Source organism: Brachyistius frenatus, unplaced genomic scaffold, assembly GCF_029030835.1.
Source record: "Brachyistius frenatus isolate BFR_SWC_R1_liver_20210118 unplaced genomic scaffold, ASM2903083v1 Contig_92, whole genome shotgun sequence".
Taxonomy (NCBI): Eukaryota; Metazoa; Chordata; class Actinopteri; family Embiotocidae; genus Brachyistius; species Brachyistius frenatus.
The window spans coordinates 688,227-704,272 of NW_027210691.1; the positions used below are offsets into that span (position 1 = coordinate 688,227).

Genomic DNA, 16,046 nt, shown 5'->3' on the forward strand with positions numbered 1-16,046 from the left:
TTAAAACTTTCTGATATAAACAGAGTTTGGTCGCGATTCAGATGCCTGTTAACTCACTCAGGTGACTGATTCTCCAGCAGGGGGAGCTGTTCACTCACCGCCACCTGCAGAAAAGAAAAGACACTGCGATTTCAAACCTACGTTAGCAGATGGAGGGAGAGCACGTTAAATTCTGTCATTTTAAATGATAAAATCCTCATTACTGACTTTCATTGACCTTAACTTTTATTTCAATTCATTACTTGTGCTTTTAGGTATTGCTGGAAGACACTCGGACGGGAATTTGCTGTTGCACATTAACTTCACATTATGTGACCCCACTTTAAAGATGTGAATCAGCTCGTGGTGCTCATGTTGAGTTCCCACGTACAACTACAAAGAGGCCGGACGTGGTCTGTACTGCACTTTGGAAAGATGACATCATCGACGTATTAAGCTGTTTGTGCAGCCGGTTAACTGCGGTGCTCTCGGTTTTTTGTGTCCGACTTGTTGTTTTAATTCGAGGTGTGCTGCAAGTTCAGAGCATCCGGCTGCTTCCTCCTCCTTTTTCTAATTGTGTGTAAGAACACAAGGTTGAAGATTTAGATCATGAAAATTAAGATTTATTATCATTTTGTCTGCCCTTGAACGGCAATGAAACACGCTTCATTTAACTCGCAGCTGCTCAGGAAGATTAGAAGAAGGTTCATCACGTTATTTAGGGAGAAATCTCTCTGAATCTTTACAATATGGTCCACGTGTGAGAGCCCGATGTGAAGACAGCAATCGCTGCTTATCTGAGTGTTTACAAGAAGGAACATTTACTGATTCTAAATGTTTGATAGGACACTTCGAAAGAGTTTCCTTTCAGACGATTTGTGCGACCTGACAGACTGAATATAAAAGAGTTCGTAGCTTCAGGTCTGTAAAATGGTTCCGATCCAGAAGTGCAATACCAGCGAGTGCCACTAGAAGTCGGCTCCAAAAAGCCTCCGGCTCCATAGACTCCCATTCAACTTCTCTCATCAAATCCAAAGTGAATAAAATGTGTCCATCAGTTATCTCGGTGTTGTTAGCTAAAGTCACTCCTTCTTCTTAGTTTTCTGGAGGTCCATCTGAAAATAATCCCTCATTCATTAGAAAAGAAGATTCAAGAAGACCTGTTTTTGGGGGCGTGTCTGTTTGATTGACAGGCCTGCGGTGCAGTCAGGTTACAGCTATCGGTGGGCGGGACGTAGTATCGTCATGGTTTCCGATCAGATCGGTCAGATCCACCGCTGGCTCCTCCCCCAGCTCATCCAAATATGGTCACTTCCTGCTCCAAACCGCTCCGAACTATCAAAAATGGTGACGGACAGAATCTGAACTGGAGGCTTCAAACCGTCTTTAATCACGGTCGCTTCTTTATAGGGATTTATTTTTTTGTGGCATTTTGCCTTCATTAAACAGGAGCTAAGCGAACAGACAGGAAACGTGGGGAATGTTGGTTTGTGAACATAACGTTCACAAACCAACGATGACATCACCGCTGGTTGCTGATTGGTCCTTCCTCTCCTCTCTTTCCCCACATTTCCTGTCTGTCCACTTAGCTTCTGTTTAATGAAGGCAAAATGCCACAAAAAAATAAATCCCTATAAAGAAGCGACTATGATTAAAGACAGTTCGAAGATACAACAGATGGAGGCTTGTTACAGTTCATAAAGAAAAATATTTTACAAGTCAAACAAGTAGAAATAATGACGAAAACAACAGATCTGCAAATTACATTCAAATTACATTCAGCTTCATTTGAGCCAAAAGACAGAATTTAGTATTCAACAGATATCCGTCCAATTAGAAGACACGCCGAGTGTCAGAGGACGGATGAAACATGATGACTCATTCTCTCTACCAGCTAAAAAAAAAAAAAGTTTAACTAGTTAAAGGTGAATTTCCTTAGAAAACTGCAGCAGCTGCTGCATGTCTGGAGTGCAGCTGATGATTATGACGGGTCTCAATGACGCCGGCACCGTCCTTGATTTAACTCCTTTAAAATTTGACTTTACAATGAGGTTAAGGGGAACGTCTGCTCGGTGGTTTTTTTGTTGTTGTAATAATTCAAAAAGAAAAAGATGAATTTAGTAGTAAAGGTCACACACTCATACAGGAGGAGATAAAGACAAGACGGACGGTGGAGGAAACACACCGAGGAGGGAGGCGAAGGAGACGGAGCGGGAAACGACTGAATGAATGAGTCAGAGAGGCAGAAGGGAGGTGAATGAAAGTGAAAGGAGGAGACGGAAGAACCAACGAGGAGGAGAGAGGAGACAGAACGAAGTGAAACCAGGCGGATGGAGGTGGAAACAAAAACAAACAAAAAAAAAGAGATGGAGGAAAAGCCAGACAGACGATTCAAAAAATCAGCCCATGTCTGCACCGCTCCTCCTCCTCCTCCTCCTCCTCCTCCTCCTCCTCCTTCTCGTCTTCCTCCCCTCCCTCCCTCCATTTTGTCGTCCTCCTCTCGTCTGATGCTGCTCCAACACCTCGGGGGTTTCAGCCTTCACATCCACCATCCAACACGCTTAACGCTCCTCTGCTGCTGCAACGTAATCACCCGCCAAGAAAGAAAAAAAAATCCCCCGAAATAAAAAATGAAAGCGAAACAAAGAGTCGCGGCTCCGTCTCGTGCGGATGAACGTGCAGCTTGTGTAACATCTGTAACATCTGTTTGAAGCTGCTGCGTCGAGTTTTTTTTTGTTTCATTTTCATTTCTCCGCCGTGTCGGCATTTAATCTATAAAGCGATGAATTAATTGTTCGGGATGACGGGTCACAAGTTTTGCACCCACTGAGCGTTACTCACAGACTGTTTATAAAAGTGTTCGTAGCTTCAGGTCTGTAAAATGGTTCTGATCCAGAAGTGTCTTCAGCTGCAATACCAGCGAGTGCCACTAGAGGTCGGCTCCAAAAAGCCTCCAGCTCCATAGACTCCCATTCAACTTCTCTCATCAAATCCAAAGTGAATAAAATGTGTCCATCAGTTATCTCGGTGTTGTTAGCTAAAGTCACTCCTTCTTCTTAGTTTTCTGGAGGTCCATCTGAAAATAATCCCTCATTCATTAGAAAAGAAGATTCAAGAAGACCTGTTTTTGGGGGCGTGTCTGTTTGATTGACAGGCCTGTGGTGCAGTCAGGTTACAGCTATCGGTGGGCGGGACGTAGTATCATCAGGTTTTTAAAATAAGTGTTGTGCTCGGACAACTGAAGTCCTAAAGAAGAGTCCAAACTCGTGAGTAGAGTCAAGTTGAGTCGGTGGAAATTAATCACGTTTGTCCACATTTACAGAGTTGAAACTCACTTCGCCAACACAACTGTCTTTACTCGTTTCAGAGCGACAGTGTTCATGTTTTCCATCTTGGCTTTTAAACGGGACACGACTTTCTGATTGGTTTGTTTCATGTTGCACCGAAAACACAAAGTACGACCGCTTCGAAACGCACACCTTCCTCTGAAGTCAGATTATCCGCCGTTAAACTGGAAAAAAAAAAGATTTCTGCACTCGCATGTTGAAGTATTTTGATGAATCCAGCCGTCGTCGTCGTCGTGTGAATAATTGATAAAACAGAATATCAGATGAAGGACTTCGTCATCTCCGTCCAAAATTCAGCTGCTAAATGTGACAAACCAAACAACCTGAGCAAACGCGTCGAGGGGAAGTTTCCCTTCGTACCTGCCAGCAAACAAATTATCGGAATAATAAATCGGGAGGATAAATTATTACTTTATTATGCAAGCAGAAAAAAAAAAAAAAAAAAAAACGCAGAGCAAAGGTTTTCGATTCACAGCCCAAAAATAAATTACTTTCATAAACCAAATTTTGAAATCTCCGACCAAAACTAACTAAACCAAATTTGTTTGCAATGCAAATAATTTTATAAATTTTTACTTGAAAACATGATTTATTTTTAATTGAAGTGCAAGAAATTTGATCCTAAAACAGTTTTTTTTTTTTTTTTTTGCTTGCATGTTAAAGGCATGAAGCAGTTCAAGTAACAGGCTGGTCATGAATGTCAGATAATAAAGATTTTATAGAGATGTATCATTAAGAATCGGCACCATATAAAAGATTTTTTACGCGGTGTACGACGTGCAGCCCTTGTTTGATCTCCGTCTGCTGGTTTTAAAATCTGAAAATGTCACATGATGATATTTTTAAGACGGTTGCAAAAGTGAAAAGTAGTAAAAAAAAATAATAATTAAAAAAATCGCTGCCAACTGAGATAAAAAAAAAATGCATTACTTCGGTTTCCAGCTGTTCCAATAAAATTACAGAAAACAAGAAACCGTCTCCTCGTCTTCGGTAGATTTCTTGAAGCTGAGAAGACGTGATATTTAGTCTGTTTGTGGGATTTATTGAATGAAAAGGAAAATTAGCGAATAATCCAAGTTTTATCCTTAAGAAGAGGAAAAGTGAGAATAACGGGACGAGGAGGAGTTTGTTTTGGTTTTGGTTCAATCGGTTTGCAGCATTGTGAACATTTGACTTCCTCGGCGACCTCTGCTGCTTCGGTGTCGACTCTTCCTGCTTCCTGTGACTCCGACTTTACGGATAATTAATACCAAGTTGCTGATGTACGTAAAAATCGACCAATCGGGAATCTAGGAATCAAAATTATGGAGCAAACTCCAAGTAGAATAAACATTCAGCTTTTAGGAAGCAAAGCTTCTTCTTTTTTTATTGCTGCTTTCTGGTCGTGTGTGTGTGTGTGTGTGTGTGTGTGTGTGTGTGTGTGTGTGTGTGTGTGTGTGTGTGTGTGTGTGTGTGTGTGTGTGTGTGTGTGTGTGTGTGTGTGTGTGTGTGTGTGTGTGTGTGTGTGTGTGTGTGTGTGTGTGTGTGTGTGTGTGTGTGTGTGTGTGTGTGTGTGTGTGTGTGTGTGTGTGTGTGTGTGTGTGTGTGTGTGTGTGTGTGTGTGTGTGTGTGTGTGTGTGTGTGTGTGTGTGTGTGTGTGTGTGTGTGTGTGTGTGTGTGTGTGTGTGTGTGTGTGTGTGTGTGTGTGTGTGTGTGTGTGTGTGTGTGTGTGTGTGTGTGTGTGTGTGTGTGTGTGTGTGTGTGTGTGTGTGTGTGTGTGTGTGTGTGTGTGTGTGTGTGTGTGTGTGTGTGTGTGTGTGTGTGTGTGTGTGTGTGTGTGTGTGTGTGTGTGTGTGTGTGTGTGTGTGTGTGTGAGTGTGAGTGTGTGTGTGTGTGAGTGTGCGTGTGCGTGTGTGTGTGTGTGTGTGAGTGTGTGTGTGTGTGCGTGCGTGTGTGTGTGTGTGTGTGTGTGAGTGTGTGTGTGTGTGTGTGCGTGCGTGCGTGCGTGCGTGCGAGTGTGAGTGTGTGTGTGTGTGTGAGTGTGTGTGTGTGTGTGTGTGTGTGTGTGTGTGTGTGTGTGAGTGTGTGTGTGCGTGTGTGTGTGTGTGTTGTGTGTGTGTGTGTGTGTGTGTGTGTGTGAGTGTGTGTGTGCGAGTGTGTGTGTGTGTGTGAGTGTGTGTGTGTGTGTGTGTGTGTGAGTGTGTGTGTGAGTGCGTGCGTGCGTGCGAGTGTGTGTGTGTGTGTGTGCGTGTGTGTGTGTGTGTGTGAGTGTGTGTGTGTGTGTGTGTGAGTGTGTGAGTGCGTGCGTGCGTGCGTGAGTGTGTGTGTGTGTGTGTGTGTGAGTGTGTGAGTGCGTGCGTGCGAGTGTGTGTGTGTGTGTGTGTGTGTGTGTGTGTGTGTGTGTGTGTGTGTGTGTGTGTGTGTGTGAGTGTGTGTGTGTGAGTGTACATTGAAAGTGTGACTGATTAGGAAACGTCATAATTGTGTTGCATTTCCCGCTGAGAGTCTCTATTATTATGTTACACTTCATTCCCCATTCAACGCACAGTCTAGACCAGACTAATTGAGCGTCTATGGTGTTGATTCAGACTATTAAACATCTGTTCCTCCTCCTCTTCCTCTTCCTCCTTCTCTCCTCTGCAGGAGGACTAGTAGGATGCTGAGTATCTTTCCTCCTCGCCAACGCTCTCCACCCTGCTCTCCATGACCTGAGAGCACCACAGTACAGCGGGAGGAAGAAACACCAGCGAGAGGAAGAGGAGGGCAGACGGCCAGGGAAGGAAGGAAGGAAGGAACACACTTTTCTTTTTTTTTGGTTTGTTATTATTTGGTTTCCCTTTCTGAGATGGCGGCGACGGAGGCCAGTGCGGCGCCGGTGGTCCAGGAAGACGGAAAAACCCCCGAAAGCAAGCCGGCGGCGGAGCAACCGGCGAACAACGCAAACTCAGAGACTGTCAACAGCGAAGTTGTGGATAAAGACGGAACGGCCGTCAACAGCGAGGTCGTCGACAACAAAGAGACCGTGAACAACGACACGGCGGCGGAAACCGAGGAGGCGGGAGCGGCGAGCGGGGAGGCGGCATCCGCTCAGGGCTCGGAAAACACCTCCTCCACCGAGCCCAAGACCTCGTTCCTGGACTCCTTCCTCAACAAGAGCGGCCTGGGGAAGGTGATGGGAGGCAGGAAGAAGAAGGAGCAGAGCTCGGCCGGAGGAGGAGGAGGAGACGAGAACGCGGCCGAAGGGGAGAAAGACGGAGAGAAAGGAGGCGAGGAAGCCGCGGCGGCGGCGGCCGAGGGAGGAGCGGAGGGAGGAGCGGAGGGGGAGGCGGCGACGGAGAAAGCTGCGGAAAACGGAGAGAAGGAGGAGGACAAGAAGGAGAAGGGCAAACCGGCGGAGGTGAAATCCACAGTTCGAGATCTGATCAGGAAGCCGGTGGCGAGAATCTTCTCCCACCGCGCCGAGAAGAAGGACGGCGCCGCAGAACCCCAGAAACAAGTCAAGGTTCGGTCCAAGTCGCTGGACCGGCTGGAGGATCCCGAGGCGCTCAACGCCACGGCGGACTCCACCGTAGAGGAAGCGGGAGCGGCAGGAGGAGCGGAGGGAGGTGCGGAGGGAGGCGCGGAGGGAGGCGCGGAGGGAGAGGCGGAGGAGGAGCAGAAAGCCTCGTCTTCCTCGGCGACCACTAAGCACATGAAGCGCTGGCACTCCTTCAAGAAACTCATGGCTCAGAAGACGCACAAGAAGAGTGGAGGAGGAGGAGGAGGAGGAGGAGAGGACGTGAAGGAGGAAGGGGTGGACGGAGAAGGAGGAGGCGGAGACTCCTCCACGCTGGACTCCAAGGAGTCGGGGCAGAAGAGGTGGAAGCTGAAACGCTCCTGGACCTTCCAAGGCCTGAAGAGGGACACGTCCATGGTCGGCATCAGCGGCAAGACCAAGACCTCCGACAAGGACTCGGGCGACAACGCCAAGCCGGAGGAGGAGGAGGCGGCTGACGGAGGAGAGGAGGCGAAGGCGGAGGGAGGAGAGGAGGAGGCCAAAACGGAGGGAGGGGATGAGAAGGAGAAAGCCGAGGGAGGCGAGGAGGATAAGGCGGCGGGAGGTGGAACGGTGACGCAACACGCCAATGAGATCTGGACCTCCTTCAAGAAGCGCGTCATCCCCAAGAGCAAACGCTCAAACGTGGAGTGCGCCCCCACTGGGGAGGAGGACGCAACTGCAGCTGCCGCATCAGGTGAGATAACAAACACTCGGACAAATGAGTGACGCTTCAGAGGGTTTTGTCCAACCAATCGGGTGGCAGTATCCACCCGGGAGAGTCCGTGACGAAGCAAAAGCCAACGAGCTTTTCTTAAATAGCGTATTATACGTAAAGTAACTCATGCAATTTATGTAACATGACTTGCATAAAATTATTTGTTGACCCTTTTGGTGCCTAAACCTGAAGGACCTCACATCTCTGAGATGTTTAGTGGGCAGCGATTTGTCGACCTGGGATGTGAACGGGTTTGTAGTTCCTCGCCCCTTTGACCTTTGACCCTTTGTCACTTGTTACGTTTCAGTTAACGTCTTTCAGTTCGGACGGATTTCCTCTTCCAACTTCAACAGGAGGTTTATTTTCAATAACAATTCTGTCTTCAATTCTCAAAAAATGCAAAAATAAAAAGTTTGGAACGCACGAGGTTCAGACCGCTTTTAATTTGAAGGAAGGGGTTTTAATTTGAAGTGTTTCACGTTTATCGTGACCAAGTACGGGGTTAAAGACGGAGGTCATGTGACGAAGTACAAAGAGTCAAAGTTAGGAGTTCGTGAGATAGCCACGAGGATTTATTTTTAAGTAACAAGTCTCTTACATAACGTACGTTAGGTAACTTACGTGTTTTACGGAACGTTAATTACGTAAAATTAAACTTAACCGAGTACTTATTGGTGTTTGTAGTAGTATACGACCAAGAGGAGATTCGTTTTTAACAGATTTTCTTGTGAGCTCTTCTTGAAATCTTCTGTCTGCGTAGAAATAGTTCAAAGGTAAATCTTTTTCTCAGGTGTGGTGGAGACCAAACTTTGGCTAAAAGGAAAAGCTTTCCATCAAATCTGCTTCTAACAGGACGAACACGCTGCCGATGTTTAATTAACTCGGTAGATATCCGACATATCTTCTCCGGTACAAACTCAGTACACCAATAATGTGCTGGTTATGAACCTGTGAGTGTTTTTCTGTTCATTAGTGGCCAAAAATCAACAGGTACGACCTCAAGGCGCTCAGAGGCAATAATATTTTTCTTCCACTTTCAAACGTCGTCATTACAACATGTGAGACGCTAACTGTCCTGTCGTCCTCGTCCCTCCAGGTGAGGACGGAGCAGCCGAGGACGGCAAAGAAGGCAAGTCGGCCAAAGGCAAGCGAACGCATTTCGGCCGCGCGGTTTCCCTGAAGAACTTCATCCTGCGAAAGGGCAAGTCCACCAGCGTGGACATGGGCGAGGGCGCCAAGGAGGAGGAGGAGGAGGAGGAGGAGGAGGAGGCGGCGGAGGCGGCGGAGGAGGCAGCGGCGGCGGGCGCCGACGGCGAAGCCGCTTCAGCGACCGAGGAGGCCAACGACAAGGAAGCGGCGGCGGCGGCCGAGAAGACGCCGGCGGAGGAGGAGAGCGGAGGGGAGGCGCCGGCAAAGGAGGCGCCGGCGAAGGAGGCGCCGGCACCGGCTGACACTCCGGTGACCAACGGGGAGAACGGCTGCTCCAACGGCACAGCAGAGGAGAACGCCACGCACAATCACCAGGAGGAGGAGGAGGAGAAGAAGACGACGGGGAGCAGCCCCGTGAAGAAGACCAAGGAGGCGGGCGGCGTGAAAGACGAGGCCAACGCCAAGATCATCAACGCTGTGAACAGCGGTGAGTTGGAGCGCACCGAGCGGCACTCTGACGAACCTCGGAGCGGCGAAGAAGGAGAAACTAACGACAGACGAGCGCTAACAAACGATAGCAGCCGCCAAGGAGCCGAGCTAGCATTAGCCTTTAGCAGGGGGGAGGGGCGAGGGGAGGGAGGGGAGGCGGAGCCTCCACCAAACGGAGGTCGTCACGACGGTGCAGAGTCACGTGACCGGGCAGAGAGGGGGGAGGAGGAGGAGGAAGATGAGGAGGAGATGAGGAAAAGGGATCTTCGAGATGCAGCGGTGGTCATCGTTCAAAACGTGATGTCAGCAGCGACTGACCAATTAGAGCGAGAGCTGTGCGTCGACAACGGGTTGAACGGGTGTTACCATGGCGACGTCCGGTACTAAAAAAAAACACACACACACACACACATTCACGCACACACACACACACACACACACACACACACACACACACACACATTCACGCACAGGTGTGGAAATACGCTGAAATGTGCTAAAATGTAAAGTTACACGCGTGTTAAAAGAATAGTTCAACATTTGGGAAACACGTATATTCATTATTTTTTTAGATGAGTTTTTCCAAAGTAAAAAAAAAAAGATTAAAAAACACCTGTGAAATTAATCTGTAGTTTAATCTGAAAAATAGAAAATCTCAGAATTAAAGAGTTTCTAGCTGGAACTACTTCTTCACTGTTACCGATAACAACGCAAAATTAATCAGCAACCGTCTTAATTATGAGTGAATTCCTTGAGTTTGGCCAAAATACCACAAAAAATCTGACGGTCCCCAAATAAAAAATGTGGGAAATCTCAGAAACTGAAAAGTCAGAAACTAAACGCTCACCGAGACGTGGCTCAAAGTTAATCCACCTTTTCTTAGACTCATTATCTTTTAAATACGGAAAATGAGCTTTAGTTTTTTTTTTGAATACCGTTATAGTTTTGGGGGCGGAGTTCATGCTAATTATTCTGTCTTACAAAACAATATAAAAACAAATTAAAAAAAATTATAATCAAGAAAATCAATGCCAGATTAATTGAAAATGAATTGATTAATGCTCCAGAGGTTGTCACTACTTTTAACTTTGGACAGACTCGCTATGTTTAACTGTATACTTTAACATTTCACACACAGAACCACACATCTACTGTATATATATATATGTATATATGTATATATATGTATATGTATATACATATATATACATATATATATACACACACACACGCATGTCGACTTCCCCGGATGATTGCATGACAAAAATAATGCAAGTAATTTTTTTAAATCCCTTTAAAGAAGTTGTTTTTGTTGCGGTAGAGTGACGCGTTTCTTTTCACGCCATGATGTCATCACAACGTCAAAAGTTCACGAGCAGCCAAACAACCAGAAACCCTCGAGCAGTAGCGAGGACTCCCGCGCTGCCGCGGCGGGAAGCTGACTGTTCGTGAACAAAAACACCCGTCGGGTCCGTCAACCAGAAACAGCGGCGACATTTCATTTCAGCTTTTATTTCGTAGGCAGATCTGATAAATCTTTTGTGGTGAACAGAAGCCGGATCGACACCAGGACATTTCTGAAAAGCACAACTTCACCTTCACACGTCTTTTAACAAATAACGATGACGTTTTAAGACACTAGCTACGGGAAACATTTACAATTTGCGATATTTCGCCGCGTTAAAACGCTGAAGATGATTTTTCAGATTGCAGAATTAGTCACGTGATATTTACACTGTAACGTTTACATCCGTGACATTTCAACACTTTAAACTACAAACTTCGGGTGATGCTATGTGTCTTTTTTTTGTTCCAGATGTATCTGCATTAATTAAATAGTAATACAGTAAATAGTAATTAGGACAAGATGACTCGGCTTAATGGTATAAACACGTCGTCTCCGTCGATCCGATAGATCGGAAGACTGCGAAACCAAAACGTAAGTTTACTTATTTTTAAAAACCTTTTAGCGCTTCAGCAGAAAATGTATTCGTACGTTGACACGCTGAGTTCGTTGATATTTTGGGACTGAAGCTGCACGAATCCTTTTGTTTTTCAGTGTAAAAGTTTATTGAACTTAAGGAAACGACAAAGAGTCCGACGGTGCCGATAAAAGACTTTGACTTCTGGACGGATCAAAATGAACAATCGTCTCAGGAAACCTTCGCAAGAAAAAATTCTGATAGTTTTACCAAAAAAACAAAAAAAAAGCTTAAAATTAAGCGTGAATATGTTGTTTTTAGCTTCTTTGTTTTTAAATCACTATTCACGCTTTTAAAAATCACGCTAAGTCCAACAACCTGCCTGAGGAACAAATGTTTTTAAGTCCAGTAGGTCCGCAGGTACTAAACGCTGACATCGCAGACTTATCGGCGCGGGTTGCCGTGGCAACGACGTTCGCGCCGCTACGCTGGTGACGCTGCTTTTCAACACGGGAGTGGCAGCAGACCGTTTTATTTCGTCTTCTGTCCGTAGAGTCGCTCTGAAAAACGATGTCGTCGTCGCATGTCGGGACGCTAGGAATCGATCTGAGCCGGCGGACGGCCGGACGTTAGTTAGTTAGTTGGTTAGTTAATTAGTTAGTTAGTTGGTTAGTTAATTAGTTAGTTGGTTAGTTGGTTGGTTAGTTAGTTAGTTATCTCCTTGTTTGCAGTGGAAGAGAAAAGCGTGTTTAGCAGACATCAATACAGTCGAGTCCGTCTCCAGATTAACTCGTCTTCTTTCTCGGACGTCAGATCGGACGGTCGAGTTGTTTATTCAACTTCGAGAACACAAAACAGACAGAAACACAAAATCCAGGTAAAAGTGAGGTAGTGAAGGACGGACAGAGGGACAGACAGACAGAGGGACAGACAAACAGACGGAGGGACAGATAGACAGGGGACAGACAGACAGACGGAAGGACAGACAAACAGACAGAGGGACAGACAGACAGAGGGACAGACAAACAGACGGAGGGACAGACAGACGGAGGGACGTCTTCCTGGTGTCACGTGACGTCATATTCTCCTCATGAAACTGTTTGTGTTGTTTGCTTTTGTGTCTTTTAACACGTTAGTTAAACTAACTCAACACTAGACGCCAGCATCTTTAACCACTAAACCCATTTAATAACCCTTTTATATGACTGTTTATTATTATTATTATTATTATTATTATTATTATTATTTTCCAATACCTATTTTTTAATACATTTTTTCAATCTCTTGTTATCATTTACCAGACAAAAAGGCGGGAAACGTGTGAGGCCACACAAAGAGGATTAGAACTGCCCGGGATTCGCTGAGCAAGGAGCTCTGATCCCCAACCCTCCCCCACCTCCTCCTCCTCCTCCTCCTCCTCCTCCTCCTCTCCCGTCATCCCTCCTCCCGGGTAAACGGAGTAATCAGATGTAAACAGATCGCCACGGTGACAAGGAGACGGAGGGAACGAGAGGGATGCAATTCATGTAGATGAGAAAAATAATAATTACTCAGAAAGCAATAATTCAAGCCTTTATTTTTCATCCGCCCATCATCCGCCCATCATCCGCCCATCATCCGCCCCCCTCCTCCGACTGATACCAACAAACATGCACATCCAGTGTTTTATTTGTTTTTTAAACTCTTTTCTTTGCTTGTCTGTGAGATTTTATATTGTCTACGAGAGAAAAGAAAAAAAATGCAGAAATGTAAAAAATATCGAGACATTCCTCCCCCCCCCCCCCTTTCTCCCCAAGCCCCGCCCCTCGCCCCTCCTCCTCCTCGTCGAGCTACTTAGCTCGCTGTCTCTACCGACTCCTGATTGGTGGACGTAAAAGAACAACGACAAGAAATAAAAAAAGGAACAAGAAAAAAAAAAAAAAAAAAAGACTGTTAGTTTTATATTGACGGCCATTTTGGTTTGTAGTCACCCCCACCCGCCCCCCTCCGCCCCGCCCCCTCTTTGTCCCCGCCCCCCGTAGATATTTGACAGTACAGCAGGACCATGTTGCTACAGTATATAAAACTGCCCCGAGGACTGCCACCTCCCAACCAACACTGCAATGTCTTCAGCTCTGTGTTTAATGTTTTTAGACTGTTATATTGTGTACATGAATTAAAAAAAAAAAAAAAAAAAAATTAAAAAAGAACAACCACCATCGAATATTAAAAAAAGTCAAAAATGTTTTTTTTGGTTGTTTTTTTGTTGTTGTTTTTTTTCCTGTTTGGTTTGGATTCTCTTTTTTTCTTTGTTTTATTTTTTAAAAACACATCTTCTCACTGTTACCGCAGTCTGACGATACGCTGTAATTAAAAAACAACAATAATAATAATAATAATAATAATAATAATAATAATAATAATAATGATGATGATGATGATGATGTTTTGTTGGTCCAAGTTTTCACATGTCCGCTAGCAAATTGTCAAGAAAAAAAAAAATAGTACAATAAAGACTAAAATCTAACAAACTAAACTGCAAGTCATTGTGGGGTTTTTCTATTTTTATCTGGATGATTGAAGTGTTTGTGTGCAGATGGGGAGGGGCCACGGGGCGAGGTGAGGGGGCGGGGCCTAACTCTGGAATACCATTGGGCGCTTATTAATCTGCGTATCGATAATCTCATCCGTTTACGTAATGGGCGATATAATAATACGAGATTGTCTTTGTATTAAACTAGATCTGCGCGTATTATCCGGCAGCAGGCTGCTTCGTGTAGGCGGCCGTCCGTATGCCAGCCGTCCTTCCCTTCACGCACTATATTTATATTTATTACACGTGAATAGAGAAAACTCTGACCTTTGACCTCGTGGTGACACCGTGTTTCACTAAATTCAGTTTATAATAATCCTTAAAAAAAAAACCTGCACGCGGACTAAAAGGGAAAAATCACAGTTTAGTAAAAAAAAAAAAATGGTTTAAGTCGAGGTGTCCTTTAGCCAATGAGTGTCTATGGTGCCCAACCTGAGGGTCGGGGGATCCCAAAGGGTCACGAGAAACATCTGAGAGGTCGCAAACAAATTTCTGTTTACGACAAGGTTTTTTTTTTCGTTCTTTCTTTTCTCACATCTTTTATTTTTAGTTAAAAATGTAAGAAATAAAAACTGAGCATCGTTCTTGAACGTTTTAACGGTTCAGTTCCACGATGCTTTATCTTATTCTACAACGATCAGTACTGATCAGGAATGACGTTTGATTTGACTGGAAGCACTTTGATCGTTCCTGTAGTTTCCATTGATTTCTATCAAAATTCTATTAATTTTTTCTGCCCCAAAGAGGTAAAAGTCAAGATAAAACTTGTTGGTTTTCTGACTGCTGCAGATTTGAATCTGCTTTTTTTTTTTATTAATCTTTTTTAAATGATTTTTTTTTATTGACTAATTTTCACAGGAACGGACTTTCTTTTTGTCAAATTGTTTTGAGGATACGCTCATTTTGTTTCGAGATTTTACATTTACGGTCTTAAATATTTGACTTCCTGCTCCGATTCGTCTCACAGCGACAGTTTCTGTACAAATGAAGAGTTCCCCCCAAAAAAACCACAACAATCTCACCAAACATGACTGTAGACAAAAGTGGACGTAGCTTCTGGTGCAAACTCGTCAGGTTTCAAATCAGATCAACCCCATCCACCGCTGGCTCCTCCCCCAGCTCGTCCAAATATGGTCACTTCCTGCTCCGAACGGGAAAAGATGGCGATGGACGAAATCCGAACGGGTGACGTCTGGTTGGCGCTTGAACATTGTAGTAGATTTAGAGATAGCAGTATGCTCAATAGCCAAAATTAGCATTTACTGCTTGTACATGAACGCATCAGCAACTATAAACTCATAAAATATAACAGTTGAAGGAGGAATTTTCTGGACTGAGTACTTTAAAAGTCTAATTTTTAGTTTACAGAATATGTTTTAGAAGATCTGAAAACTTCCTGAATGCCAGTTAAACTTGAAGAACTAACTGTATGTTAAATTAAAGAGAGTTACGCAACTTATGATCTTAATAATGTTATTTTAATAAAATAACGTTCGCAATTGAGTTGTTTAACTGAAATGAAAATAAATTGGTGTTTTTATTCTTCATCCTTCAGAAGACGAGTGGATAATATATTCACGCATTTTAACCTCCACATCACTTTTCCTTAAACCGCCGCTGTCGGCGTCCCCTCCGAGGGTCCCGAGGCCACATGTTGGGTCTCGACGCAGCAACAATAACATGTCGAGCCGTCTGTGAAGTGTGTGGTGACGATAATTCCCTACTGTCAGTTGAAATCGGCAGCATACTGTCGGGCCAAATCTCTGGGATTATGTTATTACAGCCGTAATGCCGCAGTACAGTAGCTGCACACACACACACACACACACACACACACACACACACACACACACACACACACACACACACACACACACACACACACACACAGGGAAACTGATGCTCTGTCATTTAAAGGCGTCTTAATGAACACAGCGGGGTAATAATCGCTCAGATTTGATGACGACGTGTTGGAGTTTAAACAAACAGCGACAGGTTTGAGAACATAAAACGTTCACGTCGTCTTCGGATCCGTCGTTCGGGTCTCGGGTCATGTCGGGTCATGCCGGGTCAGGTCGGTGAATAAGAGGCGGAACAGATGGATTTACATGGATTATAATGTAAAGACAGCAGCTGCTGAACACGACCGTACGCACCTTCGTGAACGGTGCCAAGTATTTACTTCAGCAGGGGTTGAAGCTAATCATCCTCCAGGTCACAGACCCTTTAGAAAAGAGTTCGTAGCTTCAGGTCTGTAACATGGTTCTGATCCAGAAGTGTCTTCAGCTGCAATACCAGCGAGTGCCACTAGAGGTCGGCTCCAAAAAGCCTCCGGCTCCATAGACTCCCATTCAAC

The 16,046-nt window shown here is 44.9% G+C and overlaps 1 protein-coding gene across 2 annotated transcripts in view; it reads left to right on the forward strand.

Annotated features, from left to right (window-relative positions):
* The window catches only part of LOC138627879 (high mobility group nucleosome-binding domain-containing protein 5), a 31,787-nt gene extending 18,154 nt beyond the window's left edge, over nucleotides 1–13,633 (forward strand). The window contains exons 2-5 of one of the 2 annotated variants that reach the window (XR_011311421.1): nucleotides 5,949–7,537; nucleotides 8,655–9,194; nucleotides 11,013–11,135; nucleotides 12,420–13,633. Coding sequence is in view for 1 of the 2 variants with exons in the window: in XM_069710516.1 (XP_069566617.1) it covers nucleotides 6,151–7,537; nucleotides 8,655–9,194; nucleotides 12,420–12,442 (1,950 nt within the window). In the remaining variant the exon portion in view is untranslated. The remainder of the gene's footprint in view (nucleotides 1–5,948; nucleotides 7,538–8,654; nucleotides 9,195–11,012; nucleotides 11,136–12,419) is intronic. The other variant, XM_069710516.1, reaches the window with a different exon arrangement.
* The last annotated feature ends 2,413 nt before the right edge of the window (nucleotides 13,634–16,046 follow it).